We start from the raw sequence: 21944 nt of genomic DNA, 5'->3' as shown, positions 1-21944 counted from the left end.
TATTTAAGAGATAAATAGCTGGTCAGCAATAGTATGCCAGAGACCTACAAACAGACAATATAACTTAAACGCATAACTGCTACAACTTACAAACAAGAGGATAACTACATATTTACCTTATGCTCCAATCCTTCAAGTTTATTAGGACTTCCAGGATAAAATACTGCAAGGTAATTAGTGGTTTTCTCCAGAGAACAATACTTTGTCTTTCTTCAATGTCCCTTGTCTTCCTATCACTTATAAAAGAGGGGTCTGAGAAATAAAAAGTTTATTTTAAACAGCTTATTATTGTCTTAATTCATGTAGTGTCAATATAGTACACAGAACTTTACAGAGAAGCTGTTTACCATTCACATTATTCCTTGTCCCAGCAGAGCCTTCAATCAGGTTCCCAACCGGCTGGTCTAAGTATCCAAGAGGCTCAATAGACACTGGCCAGAGGGACTGACTGAAGGCCCTTTTATTCAAGACTTGAGAGCCAATTATTTTAATCCACAACAAAATATCCAGATTTAGTGTAAAGTGAAAACACCAATCAATATGATGATAAAATGAAAAAATCTGCCACTTTATGTAAATATTTGTATGCTCTGACTGATAAATATAATATCATTGTCACACAAATCGATTTTTTAAAACTCGGAAGAATTAAATCTACCCTAAAACTCAAATTGAATGTCAAGAAGGCTGCAAACAGCTCCAAATTGATCCCTCTCCCATTGACTTAAACAGCAATTCAGCAGGTTTTAGGTGGCAAATAGTCAAATTTGAGTTCTTAAAGGGCCGGAGTATGATAAATCTCTAAAAGCTCATTAGAATTTGTTTCAAAAATTCTAATCTAATTTGAATAACTCCCTAGCTGAATGTGACAGTTTTGACTATAAAAAAAATTTGAAAATTCGAATCTCTAATTCTCAATTCGACACTTGATAAACCTGCCCCTTGCAGTTTTGTAAATACAGCCTTGGAACAGTTTATTTTTTTAATTATTTGTTAATCTAACAACATATGAGTTGCTGTATATATAGACTATAAAAAGTGAAAATGAAAGCCTGACCCACAAAGCAATTGGGCATGCACCTCATTTAACAACATGCTAACCTACGAAAACACCTGCATTGAAGTGCAGGTATAACATCGCTGAAGGATCCTACCTCCTATTTTCTTTTTTTTTTTTGGTTTAGTTGCCTTTTGCCCCTCCTGTCCCATACATCCTTCTACGTTGCAAACCATGTGCCTTCTATTGTTTGTGCTGTGTGCATGCATAATTAACATTTGTGTGCATGATTTAATATTTGCTATGTACACAACGGCATCATTTGCATGAATATATAGTTTAGAGCAGCTATTTTCATAATGTAGCCCTGAAGTTCCTAAAGGGGAAAAAGACCAATGGATGGGGGGGAGAAATGTGTGAAATATGAAGTGAATGCCTATGTACCATATGGATATAACAACCTAAACTGAATCAGTTGCTAACAAGCACCTAGGCTGCAAATAGCACAAAGACCTTAACCAAGACTAAGCAATGAGAGATAAAATAGAAATATAAAAAATAATAAGTTGTGTGATGTTGCAAAAACATTTTATATCTGTTTTCTAATCCTTGTCCTATTTTTTATTTCCCACCTACATAACATGATACAATCTGTCAGCTATCATACAAGTTACCAAGAACACAAAGCTCCTCTTTTATTCTGCAATCTGCTTTGTTTTTGGTCAATCAAATATTTAAAATAATTAAATATTCCATTCAAACTTTACACAGAAGGTATGTTGTATTCTGAGGTCAATTTCAGATTTAGGCTATAAATTACTGAAAATATGCACAACAGCTTTATAAAAAAAAGATGCCCATAAGGCATGGTAGATGCGGTATTCTATATCAACAAATACAGCAATGTAGGGGTGAAAGGATACACTACAGTCTAAAATGACATTTGCTGTGTACATGTGCTTGTGCACACAAATTAAATGTCCTGCCCTTTATGAATCAATACAATTGGAATAATTCAATTACATTGCAAGAATACACAAATATATATTTGGCTCACCTTGAAAGCTTCCATTGTTTTGTTCTTTAGCCATTCCAAAACGCCTCTGTTCACAATCAGTTCCATTCTCTGCCATTTCATATGCCACTTTGTCTTGTGATACTTACATAGAGAAATAAAACAAATACACACCAAGTTTAGCTTTCTGACAGGCATAGCAATAAAGCATAAATAATCCTCTGTTAGACTGCATGCCAGTAATAATAATAACTACATTAGGAACCAGCATGAACAAAGAATAACTTAATGATGTCTGCTGATACTGTTTAGACAAAAAAGCAGCAGTGAAAGGATTAACATATGAATAACAAAATAATTTTCATTATGCCATTCAGCAGTCCATGGCACTATGCAGAAAGGTTTGTTTTTATTAATGAGATAACTGATACAATTTGGAGCGCAAAATCTATAGAATAAAAGCCACGTAGAGCAAAAATTTACTAAACCCTAATTTCTGTGTATGCACAGAACGTAGTCCAATCCAAAAAGGAGCACTATAGTCCTTTCTGACAATACTATATGGATTCATTTATGACCCAATTTCAAATGAGGTGACACTGTCTGGATACTCCACTACAAATACCTGAACTCAGTGTTACTAGTAAAAAGAGTGGATAAATCAATGCTAGAAACCTAGCTACAGCAATTTAATTATCAAACAAATTAATTATATATAGCTTAGGTTAAAAAACATATGCCAACATCCGCACATGGTTTTACACAGGTAAACTATGGATCAACTAGAATATTTAGGGTTAATTTACCCAGCAAAAATGTTGGGGTTACTTGCACATATACCAGAAACCATTTAAAGGAGAATTCAACCCTACACCCCCCCCCCCAGGGGAGATGCCCCATACTCCATACTTACCCCTCGCTGCAGATTCTTCCAGCGAAGTTCCACACATCCATCTTCTGTGTCCTCTTTAAGCTGACTGAGAGATTGGTATTTCTGCGCATGCGCAGTTGGAGCAGTTTGCCGGTTTGCACAACTGCGCAGAATTACACGGAAATTGCCAATCTCTCGGTCATCTTACCGAAGACGCCAAAGATGAACGCGTGGAACTTCGCTGGAAGAATCTGCGGCAAGGGGTAAGTATGGAGTATAGGGCATTTCCGGGGGGAGGGTAGTTAGCCTGGGGGGGAGGGAGGGCTACCTGGGGTGGGGGGTATGGTTTTTCCCCCACAGGTTGATTTCTCCTTAAAGCAGCAACAAATCAGCAAATTATCTGAACATATATTTGACTGTAATAACATGTATGTTTCATCATCACAAAAGTTTTCATTAACCATTGCATGCACTAAGAAGATACATTAAAATGTGTTTGTATATTTACCGTAGCAAACAGACTATAACATGAAAAGGACAGATTTAAAGATTCCTAATAAAAAGTAGCAATGGCAATAACATTCTAGGCCCATAGAACAATTTGTTTGTTCCTGCTGGGAGTCAGTAACACTGATAGTATTGTGAGCTAAAAGCTGGCAAGAGGTAAAGAAGGAAGGTAAATAGAGCAGAAGCTATAAAATCAATAAAATTAAAGGGGAACTCCACAAAAACATAACTTAAGGTTTCTGAAAAGTAAACATAATTTCAAGGAACTTTGAATACAGATTAATTAAAAAATATGCAGATTTTAATGGTTTCTGACAGTTCCCTAAGCCTAGCCCCCTGCTGATCTGTCTGACTACTTTGCTGAGCTGGCTGACTACTGTTACTTTGTATCAACAGCCAGCTGTCCTTAGCCTGCATCCTCCAAACCCCACAATTCCCCCTGCACACGTGATTTCAATAAGGAAAGGAACATCCCAGTGCAATGCATTGTGGGTTATGTAATTCCTGTATGCTGTCTGTAAGCTGTGGAGAAGTTGTTACAATTTGTAACATCAGTGTTTTGTCCCTTCTTCCCTGCCAGGATTTCAAATAATGCAGAAAGAGAAGAACTGTGAAATAACTGGATTTCAGCATAGAAAATGTGGCATTTATTCATACTTTTTGAAGAAAAGGGTAACTGTGATGGGTATATTAGGGGTTTCTGTCTTATGTGGGCCTCTTTATCAAATTTTGGTTTGGAAGCCGGAGTTCCCCTTTAAGAGAAGAGTTAAAAGTGGCTGCGAATGGGAATTTCCATTAAAAGTTAAAAAGGGTAGACTAGCGCTTTCACGAGCACAGAGAGATATCTATAGTAACACAACAGCAGTCATGACACGGAACAGAAACGAGTGTAAAGTTGACAGAATGTCCCGGCAAAACATTCAAGTATTCTCTCAATATGTTTCCAGCAGCTGATACACACACACACACACACACACACACACACACACACACAATTACACCAAAAGCACATCCCTGACTGTTCTCCATTCACCACGCTAAACACTGTACAATCAACTACTGCCCAGTCACTTCCAGTTCGTTAATTCGATAGGATTTTCCCACTGCTCCCTACTGCGCTCCTTGGTACAATCCACCCTTCGCCTGAATGGTACATTCTTTAGCAGCTCATCCCACACCCGGCATTCTCACCTCTTTTTCAGTCCTGGCTGCCGATTCTCTCACCTCCTAGTCGGCTTCTCTTTTCTCTCCACCTGTCACACTCACCGGGTCACACAACCGGAAGTCCTCCTGACGTGGGGTACATCAATACCCCCTCCCCTTGCAGTGACATAAAATATCAGCGTCTCGCGCTGGGCATTGGTCAGACACTTTGTAGTAGTGAATGAGCTTTGCTGGAGCCAAGACGGGGGAAGGTGTTAGTGATGAAAGGGCAAATAGATAGCCGAAGCTAATTGGTTGCTTAGGGATGACGACATATCAATGCGACGGGTTCGCTGAAGCATAGGGAAGTGGTCACGTGAAAATCAACGTGGGCATATTAGATAGAGCCGGCCGGCTATGGTTTGTGTTAATCCTATTGCGTGGGTTGTGTTGTTTTGGCTGATGAAGTGCCAGTAGTAACACAGTTAGTAGCTGTAGTGTACGTTGCTAGCTAGCGCTCTAGTCTTTACTGATCCAGCAAGGACAAGCCCAAGATTTGCTTTCGCATTCGTAGTTTACTTTGGCTTTACACAGACTTCTGTAGTTAGGTATGTAGCACTTCCCATTGTGAGGACTTTGAAAAAGTTTTGGTTAAAGAGGCAGTATGCCCCCATATTTACCATGTGCTCAACATAAAGAGCATGTTTGGAACATACATTTGACCTGTAAAGTCTAGTTTTGTTATTTTCACTCAACAGAATAAATAAAAAAAAATATCACTTTTTAACTTCCTAATCCTTGGTCTGTGTATGAGGAGAAGACATAGTAATACAAGTTGCCAGTCACAGATAAGGCCCCTGTAAAACCAGTTTCTCTGCAAAGGCTGCAGATTGGAGCAGGGAGGGGTTTGTTTACACAAAGCACATGATCTCACAAATAACCCTGTTTTCAGTGGGAAAGAAGGCTACACTACCCTTATTAAGATTTTTTATTTTTATAAAACACTTGTACTTTCATATATCACATATGTGAAACCAAACCTGGTTTGGATAAGAATCCTTCATGTTCTTTAGACCAACTACGCATCCAGAACTGCTGGTTTTATAGCACAGACAACCTAATGTTCAGGGACTTCTATTCAAACTTGCAAGACAGCCTTCTTTGATCTTGTTAGATCTCATTAGTGCAAGATATTGGAATATGGCTTCTGAGGGGTAGGACTTGGAGAGTAGTGAAATGGGAAACTGAATCTGGTTAGGGTGAGAAGGACGGAAATGAGCCAAAACGCCCTTTACTAGCAATTACTTGTAAAGTGAAGCCTTCTGAAATCAGAAGGTATTTACTTGTCTCATGCCATACACACAGCACTGCCTAGATACCAATATAAGAATTTTGATTCTCCCATAAGGCATCATGGGAGGAGACATGCAAATCACTCCTTTATGTCCTTTTGGCCAACTATGCATCCAGAACTGCTGGTTTATAGCACAGATACAGTCTATTGGTTCAGAGCCATATGGCATCTATTTATTAATGACCCCAGGTATTTGTCAAAATTTTACCCCGACACTGCTGCAGAATTGTCCACTAATGACCTGCACCAATTAGCTGTATAGCCTTGACATTTTTATCAAGTTTACTGTAAATTCTGCTCAGTAGCTCTTCTTCAAAATAGGTCTGATAGAAATTGGACATATGCTTAGGTTCATTACCTTGTTGCATCACACATGTCTGCCCTATAAGTATCTTATCAAAGGGTATGGCATGTTGCTAAAGATAGTAGTATTGAGTATTCAGAAATGCAGTCATTTTATGCAGGTCTCCAACTTTGAAAGCCAAAAAAACAGAAATGCTGCCTCCTCCTCCTTGTTTAATTGTTGTTTTTAAACACTGAGAATTCATTCTCACCCGGTCAGCAATGTACAGGAAGTTATCATTATAACCCCAAAATTTCAAACTTGGATTGGATTTTTACTCCTATCCGAGCTTCTTAAAGGGCACCTGTAACACTGTATTGTGGTACATTAGTTTTTTTTTTTTTTAAATTGCCCCCGTCAGCACTAGGACACCTGCACTGGGAGCTCCCATTTTTGAGCGGCCATGTTGGGGCACACATGTCTGATGTAGATGTCTCATGCTCTGAAATCATGCGCATAATGAGCGAGTTGCGGCACAACAATTGTGTAACAATGTGCCCTTTAAAACTGTTTTACTGCCGAAACACTGCTACATGACCTGTCAGCCATGTTTCCTGCATGCTTGAAGTGGAGACATTCTCATGCTTGCACTTAATCGGCTGTGCCTTGATATCTGGTGTTGTCAGTCTTTTGTTATGCAGTCTACTGACCCTTATGTACTAAGCAAAACCGTGCATTCTGTGACGGACAGATCCTGATTCATGCCTTGTGAGACCAAGATACTGCTTTTTCAAGCTTTCTCAATGGGGCGGCAGTTGAAACGTATTTACGCAGCGGTCTGCCTTTTTTTAAAAAAAAAAACAGACTGTAAAAACTACATAAAAACACGTGTGTCCATGGCCTAACTCGGTGGTTTCAAATCACCAAGCTTTCAGTTGCTAACACAGTTCAGAATTAGTACTTGAGGAAAGCGAGTCGCTCATACAAGATTAATCAGTTAAGCCATTATGTATAAGACACAAGGACAGGTCTAGCATTAAGATGACAAATAAACACGTTGGCTCTTGCAGGTGATTTGATTTGTCGCAATCATACATTTTTATCACGGGCGTCATCTCCCCGTCAGTCGCAGCCCTAAAGGTTGATATGGAGCATTGAACAAATTGCTCTGTTTTAATACGGTCAGAACTGCTAATTCAGTTAATTATATATTTATTTTGATGTTTATTCCTCACTTCAGGTAGTGTTAAATGGATAATTTGACTAACCCTGGAGCTCTTTCACTGGCAGCAGAGCTGGCTTGTGGCCTTTTTCTTGGATGTAGCCTACGTGGACGCTATGGCTTGCTTGCTTCATTATAGTGGGTACTGAAGCAAGCATTATGGGAGAGACCAGCAAGTTCAAGATGGTGATAGTTGTAAGTAATTATTTGAAAATGGGGAAAGGAAAGGTGGCTGCACAGTGCTCTTGTGCTGCTGTGTCTGCTTACATGCAGCTCCTTAAGAGGAACCCAGAACTACTTAAACAGTGGGAGTACTGTGGGCAACCAAAGGTAGTGGTGACAGCACTAGACGAAGACTCGTTTGTTGAGCTTCTCTCCCATGCTAAACAGCTTGGATTAACAGATACAGGTTGTACTCAAATAGCTCCAGGATCTCATACTGTTCTTGGTGTAGGACCTGGCCCTGCTAACTTAATTGAATAATTTGCTTGTGTGCTAAATTATATTATGAAATCAAATTCAGAAAACTACAAGGTTCTAATACATCAACTATAATTTCTTTGATTGTGATACTTTTTTTAAAAAAATACCCAATGAATTTGATTAATCAAATCAGTTTCTTAATTAATTCTCTGTATAATTAAATTAATTCTCATATGACTTATTATAATAACAGGTCATCAAGATAAAAACATAACGTTCTAAAAACTTTTTACTGCCCCCCCCCGGAATCAATGCTTCCTTTTAATATAAGTATTGTACTTTATTTCTACATTAAGCCTCTTAAACTACAGCTCCCAGCAAGAGTTGCCACCTTTTAAAAAAAAAAAAATTACGGCCAGTGGTGGGGGTGGGAATAAAGGGGCGGACCGTGCTGCAAAAAGGGGCGGAGACAACGGGGAACTGTAGTTTAAGAGGCTTAATGTAGTAATAACAAAGTACAATACTTATATTAAAAGGAAGCATTGATCCCAGGGCAGGAAACAGTTTTTATTCGAGTTGGGGCAAAATGAATCCATTAAACAGTTCCAAAAGGCAGTAATCATTGGTGGCTACGTCTACCGTGAGGGAGAGAGAACCCTTTGCAGCAGGCATGAGAAGCTGCAAGCAAAACGGAATGAGAAGCTCCGCCCCCTTTGTGACATCATCGAACTCACATTCTGACAGGAAGCAGGAGAAAGCTACAGTCTGGCTGTCACAGTCGGCCACAGTTGGAATAACTTATATTTTTTAATTGTTGTTTAAAATCTATGGGGGCTTTCTGAATAGTTTCTGGATAAAAGATCCTATAACTTTACACTTAATCAGCACATAATTGATTTCCTTTAACACTCTTATTCCCATTTGTGACTGGCACACCATGCTTTTTTCACCATAGTGGAAAATAATGCCTGGAAATTCGGAATCTGCAGTTCTGGCATTCTTGATAGCACTTAAGGGGGTTACACCATTTATGTCAGAATAAGGTACAGTACATGGATTGGATTATACTAGCATTTAAAATAAAAAATAATGTACCACTGAACATTGAGTATAATGCTTTCTATTTAAAAACAAATCACAACAGACTTTAGTACCAAAACAAAACACTGCCATTATTTTTTTTACATTTCAGAAATAAATATTAAATATTAGCTTTTTGTCTTGTTACCAAATTCAGTGGTGTTATATGTTTCATAACTGGATACTGAAGTAATCCTTCTAATAGAGAATATCCTTCATAGCAGTTCACAAAAGAAAGCATGCAACCACCTTATTTTCAAAATCACCAAGGACACATGACATTTGTCAAAATATACATAATATTAAAGGACGTAAATTGTTCTTGTTGGTGTTGTTGTTAAACAGTAGTGGTTATGTCTTCACAAGTCCCAAGAAGCATGATAATTGAAAATGCAGCACCTAAGAAGAAAACATATAGAATAATTAAAACAGATAAGTTACTACAAATTGCAAAGATGTTGACATCCTCCAATATTGATGTTATTTATCCAGGTGGTTGTAGTAGTAGTAGTGTGCTAGTCTGAAATACAGTTTTAGCATGCTAGTGCTTAAAGGGAATCTATTGCAAACATTAAAATTTAATATAAACGTCATCTCACTGAAATAAGACCCTTTCTATATACAAAATATTAAAATAACTGTACTGTTTAAGTTACTCTTCATCGTCTCACTATACACAACTTGTCACTCTTCATGCTGAGGTCTGGGTCAGACTTTGATTGACAGGTATGTTTAATATGTTTTTTGGGGGGCTCCCTTTCTTAGCAGAATAACTCAAGTAACCAACTCCAACACAAACTAAAGGTAACAAAATAAAAGACTCTGGCAAACACCCTGCCACAGAGAAACAGGATTTTAATCAGAGCCAGTTATTTTTAAAGAGTGAGCACCTAGGTTATGGGTGCAACACCCCAAAGGATGTATTAGACCTAACTGTCAACCTAACGGTCAATCAAAAACTGACTCCACCTACTGTTTGAAGACAGATTAAAGAGAGATAGGTTGAGACAGGGGAGAGTGAAGAATAACTTGATTATTTCATTAAAAAAGGGCAGAATCTTTAATTGATTGTACCTTATTTCAGCAAGATGAAGTTTATATAAAATTTTCATGATAGATCCCCTTTAATAGTCACATACTATATACCATTGTTGGATCGTCAGAAAAATACTGAAATAGAATATAGTTTTCATCAATTTTACAATTAGCAAAATGAACCTGAATTGTCTTAGCTGTACCATACAATGCATGATGTAGTGCATTTACGACCATTACAAGTTTACATATGTAAGATGCAAGAACAAATACATTGTTTTGAGTTCTTGTTTGTCACCTGCACACTGAACCGCTTGTTTGTTTACAGCAGCGGGCAGAGAAAATTAGAAGGCAGTGGGGGCACTATCCTCTAACCCAGGGATCCCCAACCTTTTGAACCCATGAGCAACATTCAGAAGTAAAAGGAGTTGGGGAGCAACACTAGCATGAAAAATGTTCTTGGGGTGCCATATAAGTGCTGTGATTGGCCATTTGGTAGCTCTATGTGGTTTTTAACCTACATTGAGGCTCTGTTTGGCAGTGCACTTGGTTTTATATAACCAAAACATGCCTCCAAGCCTGGAATTGGAAAATAAGCTCCTGCTTTGAGGCCACTGGGAGCAACATCCAAGGGGTTGGGGAGCAACATGTTGCTCACGAGCTACTGGTTGGGGATCACTGCGTCTAACCAGACAAAAGTTGAGGTATTTACTAATGTAAAAACTCTTAGAGGTCTTAGTGCCCATAGACACAAGTGTCTTTCCAGAATGAAACACAAAGGTCTGTGTGCTCCCTTTGGCAGCACTTTTTTCATAAAGGGTTGGCTGGAGGCAGCATGTGGCCATCCCCTTGAACATCTTTAGTTTAGTTAATAGCAACGGGGGTCAGTAATTTCAGATTTGGGTCCAATACAGGATTTGAACCTAAGACTCACCAACCATAGACCAGTCACATTACCTGCTGCACCACAGGATCTCCTCCATATGGATTTGCCTCCAGATGACCATTACAATCGAATGTCTCTTTAAAACCTTAAATACAAAGGTAACCAATGGCTCAGCCAAAATGAGCTAATGCATGCATTCATGTAAATATGTCCTTCACAGGATTTGAACCTGAGACAGTCCATAAACTGGTCAACTTATTTGCTGCACCACAGTGTCAACTCTACATGGAACTGCCTCCTGATGACCCATCCATCCAATAACGTCCATCCAGTCCAATCCAATCGTACCCCCATCCTCAGTGCCCCATGCGATGGATGGGTACCCCCATCCTTCGTCAGTGCCCCATGCACTGCTCATGGGCAGGTTTGAGTTTTTCATCAAGATGTCAAATGCTGCATTTTGCTGTTTTGATTACCCTCTGATAGGATAAAATGTGCACGCATGTACTGCACCCATTACATATACTGGCTTTGTACACCTATAGCCCAATGTTACGGTGTAATGATAGGTACTACACCACCATTCTCATTCTTCCTCCCAAGTGTTCCCTGTTCTAGTCTGGTGCATTTGCATTACATACATTGCAGGAGCATTATATACTGTGCATGCAAAAAACATGGTAGATCACTGTGCTTTGCATTTGCATCCTTCTCTGCACTAAAAATTGCAGCAAATGTCTGCACTCCAAAGCAAAGTGCAAATACCTGCTTCCCCCAAAGAATACTGTACTACCTGCTTTGCAGTTCTCAATTGAGCCCTTTACTTTAACACTTTGTTTGCTAAGCACACACACTGTATATGCTTGCAGTCAAGGGCTCTATCTGCCAAGAATGTACTAGGGACGTTATTGAGCAGATTTACACTTCTCTCTGCATTGGTGGCTTCTGCTGCCTCTGCATAGAGTTATAAGCAATGACAGCCTGGGCAATGAGGCTGGGTGGCTGTCATATTGGTCCTGCAATGTGATTGTTGCAGGACAGACCTCTAAGTAGCAGATGTGACTGGATTGTGCAGCTGCTGGTATACCAGCTACCTTCTCACCCCAGCTCCTCACGCTCACTTCCTGCTGCACAGCACTCATCAGATGCACACCTGCAGGATGCCTCCAGTGATGCCAGTGTACCTCTTGCTCCAGAAACAGTAAGTGGCCTTTGTGTACACAAACACTTATGTACATTTACACACACACATTTTAGTAAAGTTTGCTTTTTTTATGTTGCATTTATACACACACACTGCCACAACTTTTAGAAGTGTTTTCGCCAACACCACTTTTTTAAACTTGTTTTTCCCATAAAAACTGCATATTTTGGCAGCATGACTATGGGATGACTATTTTGACAACTAATTATGCAATTTTATCCCTGAATTATTGTTCCTTATGTGTTTTTAGCATAGCATTGCAGTTTGGAACTTTGATAAAGAAAGTTGTATTTTTCCCTTGTTGATTAGGTGAAAATTGACATGCACTATTTTCATTTGGGGTCCATACATAAGCACATACTTTTGTATATCTATGCATATTGGGCATCAAACTGTAGACTCCTGGTGTCCAGAACATTTTTCAAAAACTGGTTACTTTAGGAAAACTCATCAACTGAAAATTCCCCCCCTGGGAAAGGCACATAAATTGAAAGAGCAAAAAATGTTCAAAAACTGTCTGGCAATAAAAGTACCAAATTGGCTGGCAGTGAAAGGGTTAATGCCAACTACCCCTTTAAAGGAAAGTTTTCAAGGGGTGGTTCACCTTTAAGCTAACTATTAGTATGTTTATAAAATGGCTAATTCTAAGCAACTTTATTGGTCTGCATTTTTTCTTATAGTTTTTTACTATGCCTTCTTCTTCTGACTTTTTGCAGCTTTCCAACTAAAAAACAGATATTCTGTAAGGCTACAAATTTATTGTTGCCACCTTATTACTCATCTTTCTATTCAAGCCCTCTTCTATTCATATTCCAGTTTCTTAGTCAAAACAATGCATGGTTGCTAGGATAATTTGGACCCTAGCAACCAAATGGCTGAAATTGCATAAAATATTGGCCTTCCTATGTTTATATTTCTGCCCTTTTTATAACATTGACAACATGCATCATTTTTACTGGCTGGTGTGTAAAATACCAGCCAGGTGAATTATGCATATGAGGGAGTGGGAATACATGTATGAGTAGGATTACACATATAGGAGTGAGTATAATTACATATACAGTACATGCTAGTAATTACATTACAAAACAAACTTCTGTGCATGGTCATCAGATGTGGCTGGATATACAAATATAAATGATGATGTAGCCAATACAAAATGGCCGCCTGGTTGAAGCAGATCTTGCATTTAGGAAAACACTACAGTGCAGACTAACGGAGGGGACAAATACAGATACAGTGATGCATTTTGTGTGGGGAATATGTGCCCAACCTAAAGACATGATAAAGGTTTATAGGGTTTACATGCCCATTAATGTATATGATTATTTGCATAGTAAAAATGTGTTAGATTTGGGATATGCTGGGTATTTTTGCCTATGTGAGACACTCAAGTAATGCGCACAAGATAGCAGCCAATGCAAGGGAGAAATTAACCAATGGCCTTTGAATTTATGTGACTGCTTACAAGTGCACAAGCAACCAATAAATCACAAGGGGAGGGCAGTATCAATGGCCAATAGGAAACAAGTAAGGGCAAAGCCTGAGAGTGATGATGTCATCATATAGGAAGTGTAGGTTTAAAACAGGCCACTCCCATCCTTTAGAAAACTGATCAGAGAGACAGGAGAACAGATTTAAATGGTAAATAAACTAGCTTCTACAATGACCTTTTTTGATGGAAAATGTTTTTTCTAACACAATGAGAACATTTTTAGTGGTTTCATAAGATTTAGACATTGAAGGTGAACAACCCCTTTAAAGGGATTGTTCACCTTCAATGTACACATCTTATGAAACCACTAACAATGCTCTCAATGTGTTAGAAAAACCATTTTCCATAACAAAAAGTAAAAATGCCATTGTAAAAGCTCATTTTTATTCCTATTAACTCAGTCCTTCTCCTGTCTCTCTGACCAGTTTTCTGAAGTGATGGGAGTGGCCTATTTTGAACCGGACACACCAAGAACTTCCTATATGATGACATCATCATGTCCAGGCTTTGCTCTTACTTGTTTCCTATTGGATGTTGATACTGCCCTCCTCCTAGCAATTCATTGGTTGCATGTGAACTGTAACCAGTCACATAATTTGAATGGTTAGTCTGACGTCAGTGGTAGGAAAGCTTTTCGAAGGGTTAATAAAGGATAAGATAATACTATGAGTTTGTGCCAGCATGGTTTTATGCGTAATAGATCTTGCCAGACTAACTTAATTTCTTTTTAAGAGAAGGTAAGTAGAGACCTCGATTCTGGGATGGCAGTGGATGTGATTTACTTAGACTTTGCTAAAGCATTTGATACAGTGCCACACAAAAGGTTACTGGTTAAATTAAGGAATGCTGGCCTGGAACATAGTATTTGTACCTGGATAGAGAACTGGCTAAAAGATAGACTACAAAGAGTGGTGGTAAATGGAACATTTTCTAATTGGACCAGTGTTGTTAGTGGAGTACCGCAGGGCTCTGTACTAGGTCCCTTGCTTTTCAACTTGTTTATTAATGACATGGAGGTGGGCATTGAAAGTACTGTTTCTATTTTTGCAGATGATACTAAATTGTGCAGAACTATAGGTTCCATGCAGGATGCTGACACTTTGCAGAGTGATTTGTCTAAGTTGTGAATCTGGGCAGCAAACTGGGAAATGAGGTTCAATGTTGATAAATGCAAGGTTATGCACTTTGGCAAAAATAATATAAATGCAAGTTATACACTAAATGGCAGTGTGTTGGGAGTTTCTATAAATGAGAAGGATCTAGGGGTCTTTGTAGATAACAAGTTGTCTAATTCTGGGCAGTGTCATTCTGTGGCTATTAAAGCAAAAAGTTCTGTCTTGCATAAAAAAGGGCATTAACTCAAGGGATGAAAACATAATTATGCCTCTTTATAGGTCCCTGGTAAGGCCTCATCTGGAGTATGCAGTGCAGTTTTGGACTCCAGTCCTTAAGAGGGATATAAATGAGCTGGAAAGAGTGCAGAGACGTGCAACTAAATTGGTTAGAGGGATGGAAGACTTACATTATGAGGGTAGACTGTCAAGGTTGGGGTTGTTTTCTATGGAAAAAAGGCGCTTGCGAGGGGACATGATTACACTTTACAAGTACATTAGAGGACATTATAGACAAATAGCAGGGGACCTTTTTACCCATAAAGTGGATCACCGTACCAGAGGCCACCTCTTTAGACTAGAAGAAAAGAACTTTCATTTGAAGCAAAGTAGGGGGGTTCTTCACAGTCAGGACAGTGAGGTTGTGGAATGCACTGCTGGGTGATGTTGTGATGGCTGATTCAGTTAATGCCTTTAAGAATGGCTTGGATGATTTCTTGGACAGACATAATATCAAAGGCTATTGTGATACTAAACTCTATAGTTAGTATAGGTATGGGTATATAGAATTTATATGAAAGTATGGAGGGGTGTGTGTATGGATGCTGGGTTTTCATTTGGAGGAGTTGAACTTGATGGACTTTGTCTTTTTTCAACCCAATTTAACTATGTAACTATGTAACAGACGCAGCATATATATAAACCTGCCTTGCAACAAACAATCACACAGCTATGCAGACAATTACTGCAGAAAAGGAAGGAGCAACCTTGTTCTCTCAATTCTTGCACTCTCTTTCTGCCTAGGCTATAACTGAATGGAGTGCTAAAGGGGTGCAACCTTTTCTGGGAATAAATACCGGCTTTTCTATATTTTTATCTTTTAACATCTTTAGCATTAAGCATAATGTCAGTTATGTACAAAATTGCAACAAAAGCAGCACTGACTTGCTTAGAAACTTATGTAACTTAAACATCTAGCCGTGACAGTAGAGTTGCCACCTCACCCCCTTAAAACCAAACACACATGGAATCCACAGCCTGCATGGCTAATTAGCATTTCATTTAGATGCATGCTGCAGACTGAACTGATTTATGTGCAGCCATGTATCATGCATTTTTCACGAGAACCTGAGTGTTTAAGTGTTCCACTTCTGGAACAAGATTTAGAGCTCTAAATACGAAAAAAAAAATTGTCACGTCAGTTGCTAAATAATGATTTTTTATGGGGTAAATACACAAAATAATACATTGAACCCCCCCCCCCCAAATAATATATTTCTGGAAAGTACAAGTGCCATCTCCCATAGACTCCATTATGATCCAATAATTAAAATTTTTAAAAATCATTTCCTATTTTTCTCTGTAATAATAAAACAGTAGCTTGTACTTGATCCCAACTGAGATATAATTAATCCTTATTGGAAGAAAAACCAGCATATTGGGTTTATTTAATGTTTATCTGATTTTCTAGTAGACTTAAGGTATGAAGATCCAAATTATGGAAAGATCCATTATCCGTAAAACTCCAGGTCCCGAGCACCTCGTTGCCCCCATCTGCACAGTTGAAGTCTCTGCAGCACAAGCCCACACTCCCCCTCCCTCTCACAAACTTGTAACAGTTTCTCTTCAGTACCTGAATGCTGCTCAAATTCACCAGCACAGGAAGCAGTGGCAGATTGACAGCAGACACAGCCAATAGGAGTTAATTTAGCTGCCAGTACAATGTGTGATGTCATATTAGGAAGAGGAAGTGAATACTGTAGTGTTTTTGGGGGTTAGTGACCCCCTCCCAGCACAGGGTCAGTGTGGAACTGAAGGATTAGTACAGGGAAACTTCTGAGGTGAATATCTCTTGAACTGTACTTTTTCTGTTAACTATTTCTATGGAAAAGTTTGTTCTCTTAACGTGAACTGTTAGATTTGCCAATTTGTTACAAAGATGAACAACCCCTTTAAGGCATATTCCACCAACTCCTGTTTGAGCTATCAGAGAATCAAACATATAGAAGTTGGAGCCAGCAAGTTTTTTTTGGTTTGGTAAGTCTAAATCAGGTGGCTATGACAGCTGCCTGATGTAATTATACTATGTACATAGTCGTGTGATCCATGAACTACAATCTACATTAAGTATATGGGTGGCAGTGATATTGGCAGGAACTAAATCCAAGAGTTGCAGCTGCTGAAGCAATAACATGCAAAACGCCCTGTGTATTTTGTTATTTCTTTGATCAATCAGAAGGACTGGTGTGTGGTTGTCTGTAGATGGGATACGTTCTATACTTTTATTTTCATGCATTAACTTTTTATACGCACACTAAAGCACAGGTTTCATCTCGCCCACTCCTGTCCTCACACAGCCTAAGAGTCTTTAGTTCAATGGATTGCGGTTTCAATAATAAACACCATATACCTAAAAGTTATTTACAACTGTACAAAATTAATAAGCAAAAGACTGGGAGTAATTGTTGATGAATAGCAAGCAACAGTCCCATATGTTGTACCTGTTCTTCCAGTTTTGCCACAAATGTTATTTTTGCAGATATTAGCCACCAGTCAGACCTGTGCTTGTCCCGCTTACTCTTACATCATACATGCCTGCTGAATATTTATATCATATCATATGCTAGCTTGTCTACCATGGGCAAATGGGTTGGACTCTTAAAATACAAAGGAACACTCATACTTCCAGAAAATAAATGGGAAAAAAAACAGTGCCCCAAAATGGAGCAGTTTTATCCCAAGTTATAGGATTGAGTTGTGTTGGCAGCAGGGGTCCCTAGGGCCTTATTTTATCATTTATTAATATCATTTATTTATTTAGCGCCAACAGGTTATGCAGTGCTTTTCCTTCGCTTATAATAAACAGGGAACAAATTGTGAAAAACAAGGGTTTACAGAGTGCAATATGATTACAGGGCCGTACTAGCGAGACGTTACAACTAAAGGTTAGGGGACAATGGAGACAGAATGGATTTCAGAAATAAACTTGGAATTTATGATACAGCAATGACTAATTAATAATGGTACATTGAATAAAGGTGCGGAGGGGGACATAGGAGTAATGGAGTTATAGGCGTTATAAGGGCAAAGGGAATTTAAACCTAAATCGAAGAAAATTTTATCACAACCTATCATTATATTAACTTCTGATTTGGGGGTACTATTTGTTCTGTCCAACACCAGGAAAACAAAAAAACTCAAATCATCTCATGCCATTGCCCTACAACAGTAATTTACTTTACACTTTACATTTTCTTGTTATCCTTGGTCTGTGAAGGTGGGCCCCATCATGTGGCGCAAAGTTACCTAAATTGCATTTTGTGTAAAAACTTCTGTGACTTGCCTAGAAACGTACATAACTTGCATATCATACAGTGATAATTTGAGTGCCCAGTTTTTTTTGGCAAACATAATTCTGACATGTTTTTTTTTAAAGTTATTTGTACTGTATATGCGCTCAGCCAATTAGCAGTTAAAGGAGCAGTAACATCAAAAATTTTTACAAAAAATTCGTTAGTATACAACGAAAAATAAACACCTTGAAAAATTAAACTTGTAAATTGCAAAGCCTTTGTTTAGAAATAACTTACCGAAAACTTCACTTCCTGTCCTCTTCAAAACAGGCGATACGCGACCATCCATCCTGCAGTGCTCGATTTCTTCTCCCTGGCTATTCTAGTGACAGCTGTGAAGGAGGCTGAGGCTCCGCTCTCGAGTGCTGGCTGGTGGAGCAGGGTTTGTAGTGGGGTTCCTGATGTGCTCCGAGCCTGCCAGTGCCTGAGTACACCTCACCTTCCCAGGCTAAAGACCACGATTTGTACTTTCGTGCTGCCTCACAATGAAGTCTGTGTTTTACAGTCGCTTCTTCATCCTCCTTCCTTGGGTGCCGATTGTGGTGATTATAATAGACAGTGACACGAGGAGATCCCCGGGCTCAGGCAGAGTCCCCAGCGCTCGCTATTACCCCTACTGGAACCCCTACTATTACCCAGACCCAGTGATCCCAACGCTAACCCGGGGCTGAACTCTGCCCCTCACAGGAGGAAGAACGAGACTGTGCTGCCCATGATCTATGCCATCACCCCCACCTACAGCCGCCCGGTACAGAAAGGAGAGCTCACCCGCCTGGCCAATACCTGGCGCCTGGTGCTGCGTTTACATTGGATTCTGGTGGAGGACTCTAAATACTGGGGCAGGGACTTGTGTGACTCACTGTTCAAAAATGGGGTGAATTTTACAACTTCACCTTTATTTTTCAAAATGAAGTCCTTGGAGTGCGGCTGGTTTGTTCACTGCATACTAATGTGTTGACCATATATATAAAAATGAAATAGAAACCAATTGCAACTCACTGTATAATATGTCCACAGTCCAGTACTTTTATTTCATTTATTTATTTTTTTAAATCTGGGTCATTTCAAATTACACAAACAAAAACTGAACAGCATTTTTCTTTGTTGTTGCTTAAATTCTCTCCTCTGTACACTCAAAACAGTGACCTATGAACACCACAATATCCAACATACACAAACCTCAAGGGACAGGTAGGGGATAGTACACAGACTATAATCATGGTGATTTCTTTGTTCCTGAATGAAATGGTCGCACAAAAAGAAAAAGAAAAGCACAGGATACAGCACAACATAGGGCCATCTGTTTATAATGGAGTGAGCCACACAAACTAGCACCGCTTAAAGCGGAAATGGAGATTCCCTCACATGACGGGAACCAATGTTTTTTCTGTAAGGTTGTGTAGTAATGCTGCTGAAATGCATAAGAGATGCACGACAGAAGTGGTGTAGAATATGCAGATTAGTGTTCTTATTTTCGTCGGCAGTCTTGCATGTGGAAATAGAAAAATTCTTTTCTTCTGAATATACAATTAGATTTATATGTATTTAGATAAGACAGTATATAAGCCGCTTACATACAACAATTTTTGAGAGAGAGAGAGTCAATATTAGGGTTTCCTAACACTACAGAGTGCAAATCAGAGATTCTTCACAATAGACTGTAAGCATTAGCAACCCCATTCACTTCCAGACAGTGCCACTGCAAATTACCTCAATGTAAAGTATTGCAGGTACTGTGAGAGGCGAAGGGGTTAGTGTTTTCTTCAAAATCAGGGGGGAGCCAAGGCATTGCTTTGTGATGCCCCTGTTTTTGAAGATGATAAAAGCAGTCCTAAAAAAACAAAACATAAAATAACATAAAGCCCATTGAAACAAAGGATTCGGAAACTAGTCCCATCAAAATAAACAAGTTCGATTCTAAAGAAAATGGAATGTGGAAAAAAACATAGTGGAAGTGTGATCCAAGTGTGTTTTTGGAAAATAATTGTCCTTCATGAAACGAATGGTTTAAGAACATGGAGCGAAACTCTGCAGCTTTCCTCTAATGAGTCGATGGGCAGAATAGGGACGGTGGAGTTTCGGTAAGAAAATAGCCAAAGATACAGTGGTTGAGGCCCTTTTGTCTTACATAGAATACCCAAAGCCTGGTTGAGGTTGCCCATATGCAGGTGCAGTATAGCCATAGCCATACGCAGCTTGAGGAGGTACTGGAACACTGGGTCCTGCAGTCAACATCAGCTGTGGCTGGCCTAAACACAAAGCAGATCAGAATTTAGTGACTACACCATACTGCATGTACGCTACTTTAGTACCAGGAAACCATTTATCAACTCCAAATTGGATTTATTAATTTTTTTTTATTTCAATTGTTTTGTCAATACAAAAGGAGCAAACTTTATTTTGACACGACAACCCTAAGATGACATGTTTGTACAAAATGAGAGGAGCCTTATAATGCACAGTGCACTTTATAAGTATTTCTATAAACAATAAGGGATAGGATGGAGCACACAATCCGCAGACTCTGCTGCAAAATTTTTATTGATCACAACATGTTTTGGATCAACATGGATCCTTTTTCAAGTTCAAGTTTCACACTGTGTGATGTGATCAATAAAAATTTTGCAGCAGAGTCTGCGGATTGTGTGCTCCATCCTATCCCTTTTTGTTTAAAGTATTGCATTTGGTCTGGCGGGTGGGACCTAACAAGGAAAATGAGCAGCAACACAGATGGAGATCAATAGAACAACTTTATAAGTATTTGGCATTCTTTTGGATTCTAAAAACTGGATAGATAGTTAGTCAAAAATGTAATGTATAAAGGCTGGAGTGACTGGATGTCTAACAGAATAGCCAGAACACTACTTCCTGCTTTGCAGCTCTCTAACTCTGAGTTAGTCAGCGACTTTAACCACATGGTACATAACTGTTCAGTAAGTTTGCAATTGATCCTCAGCATGCAGCTCAGATTCAAAAGCAAACAGTTATGACCCATGTGGGCTCCCCTCAAGTCTCTAAATGGTTGCTGCCTGGTAACCAGTCAGTGTAAACTAAGAGAGCTGAAAAGCAGGCAAGCAAGTAGTGTTCTGGCAATTATGTTAGACATCCAGTCAATCCAGCCTTTATACATTACATTTTTGGCTAACTATATTAATAATATGTTTTTGTTTTGCACAGTCTATCTATTTACCAAGTTTTTTATTTTTATACTGAACTGTTCCTTTAAATTAAAACCCCTCAAGCAAGCCGTATCAGCAGCAACACAAACCTGCCTTTGTTTGAACACCGGCATTTCTATTGGAAATGGGCCACCCACAAAGGCAGGTTTGAAAATCAGGTGAGGACTGCATTATGCATTGATAAGGTCATTGTGAGTCAATAATTCAGCCTGATTTGGCCCTTCAAGTGGGTGGTCAAACCAGTCAAATACAAACTGGACCTTGAAGTGTATGGCCAGTTTAATGGAGAACTAAAGCATAACTAAAGAAGTAGACTATAAATGTTGTACATTATGTTTTGGTTTTCTGTACCAGCCCCAGGCAATCAAAGCCCTTTAGCAGGGAAGATCTGTGTCTGCAAAGATGCCCTAGTAGCTCCCCATCTTTTCTGCCGATTCACGGAGCATGCTCTGTGCTGCTATCACTTATTGAGCTTAGGGACAGACTCAAAATATACAGTACACATAGAATAGAAATGTCACAATATAAGGCTGATGCAAATAATTACTACATGGCACCACAGTAAC

The 21944-nt window shown here is 39.0% G+C and overlaps 2 protein-coding genes and 1 pseudogene across 6 annotated transcripts in view; 1 reads left to right on the top strand and 2 right to left on the bottom strand.

Moving 5' to 3' along the window:
- The window catches only part of vmp1.S (vacuole membrane protein 1 S homeolog), a 101971-nt gene extending 97139 nt beyond the window's left edge, over positions 1-4832 (bottom strand). Inside the window, exons 1-3 of one of the 2 annotated variants that reach the window (XM_018249609.2) lie at positions 4615-4832; positions 2055-2156; positions 117-252 (exon numbers count right to left, since the gene is read on the bottom strand). In XM_018249609.2, coding sequence (XP_018105098.1) covers positions 117-252; positions 2055-2130 — 212 coding nt within the window. In that variant the 5' untranslated portion in view covers positions 2131-2156; positions 4615-4832. Of the gene's footprint in view, positions 1-116; positions 253-2054; positions 2157-4581 lie in introns of both variants that reach the window. The other variant, XM_018249608.2, reaches the window with a different exon arrangement.
- Positions 4833-6582: 1750 nt separating this feature from the next.
- On the top strand, positions 6583-7875 carry LOC108709116 (annotated as a pseudogene).
- An 11327-nt stretch (positions 7876-19202) lies between these two features.
- cltc.S (clathrin, heavy chain (Hc) S homeolog) overlaps positions 19203-21944 on the bottom strand; it is a 70748-nt gene continuing 68006 nt past the window's right edge. For all 4 annotated transcript variants that reach the window (XM_041584087.1, XM_041584089.1, XM_041584088.1 and 1 more), the window contains one exon: positions 19203-20448. In XM_041584087.1, the coding sequence (XP_041440021.1) occupies positions 20324-20448 (125 nt within the window). In that variant the 3' untranslated portion in view covers positions 19203-20323. The remainder of the gene's footprint in view (positions 20449-21944) is intronic.

This window comes from Xenopus laevis, chromosome 2S (assembly GCF_017654675.1).
Source record: "Xenopus laevis strain J_2021 chromosome 2S, Xenopus_laevis_v10.1, whole genome shotgun sequence".
In the NCBI taxonomy this organism is placed as follows: domain Eukaryota; kingdom Metazoa; phylum Chordata; class Amphibia; order Anura; family Pipidae; genus Xenopus; species Xenopus laevis.
Note: the sequence above shows the minus strand (reverse complement) of the source record. Positions and strands in the feature narration are given on the sequence as shown.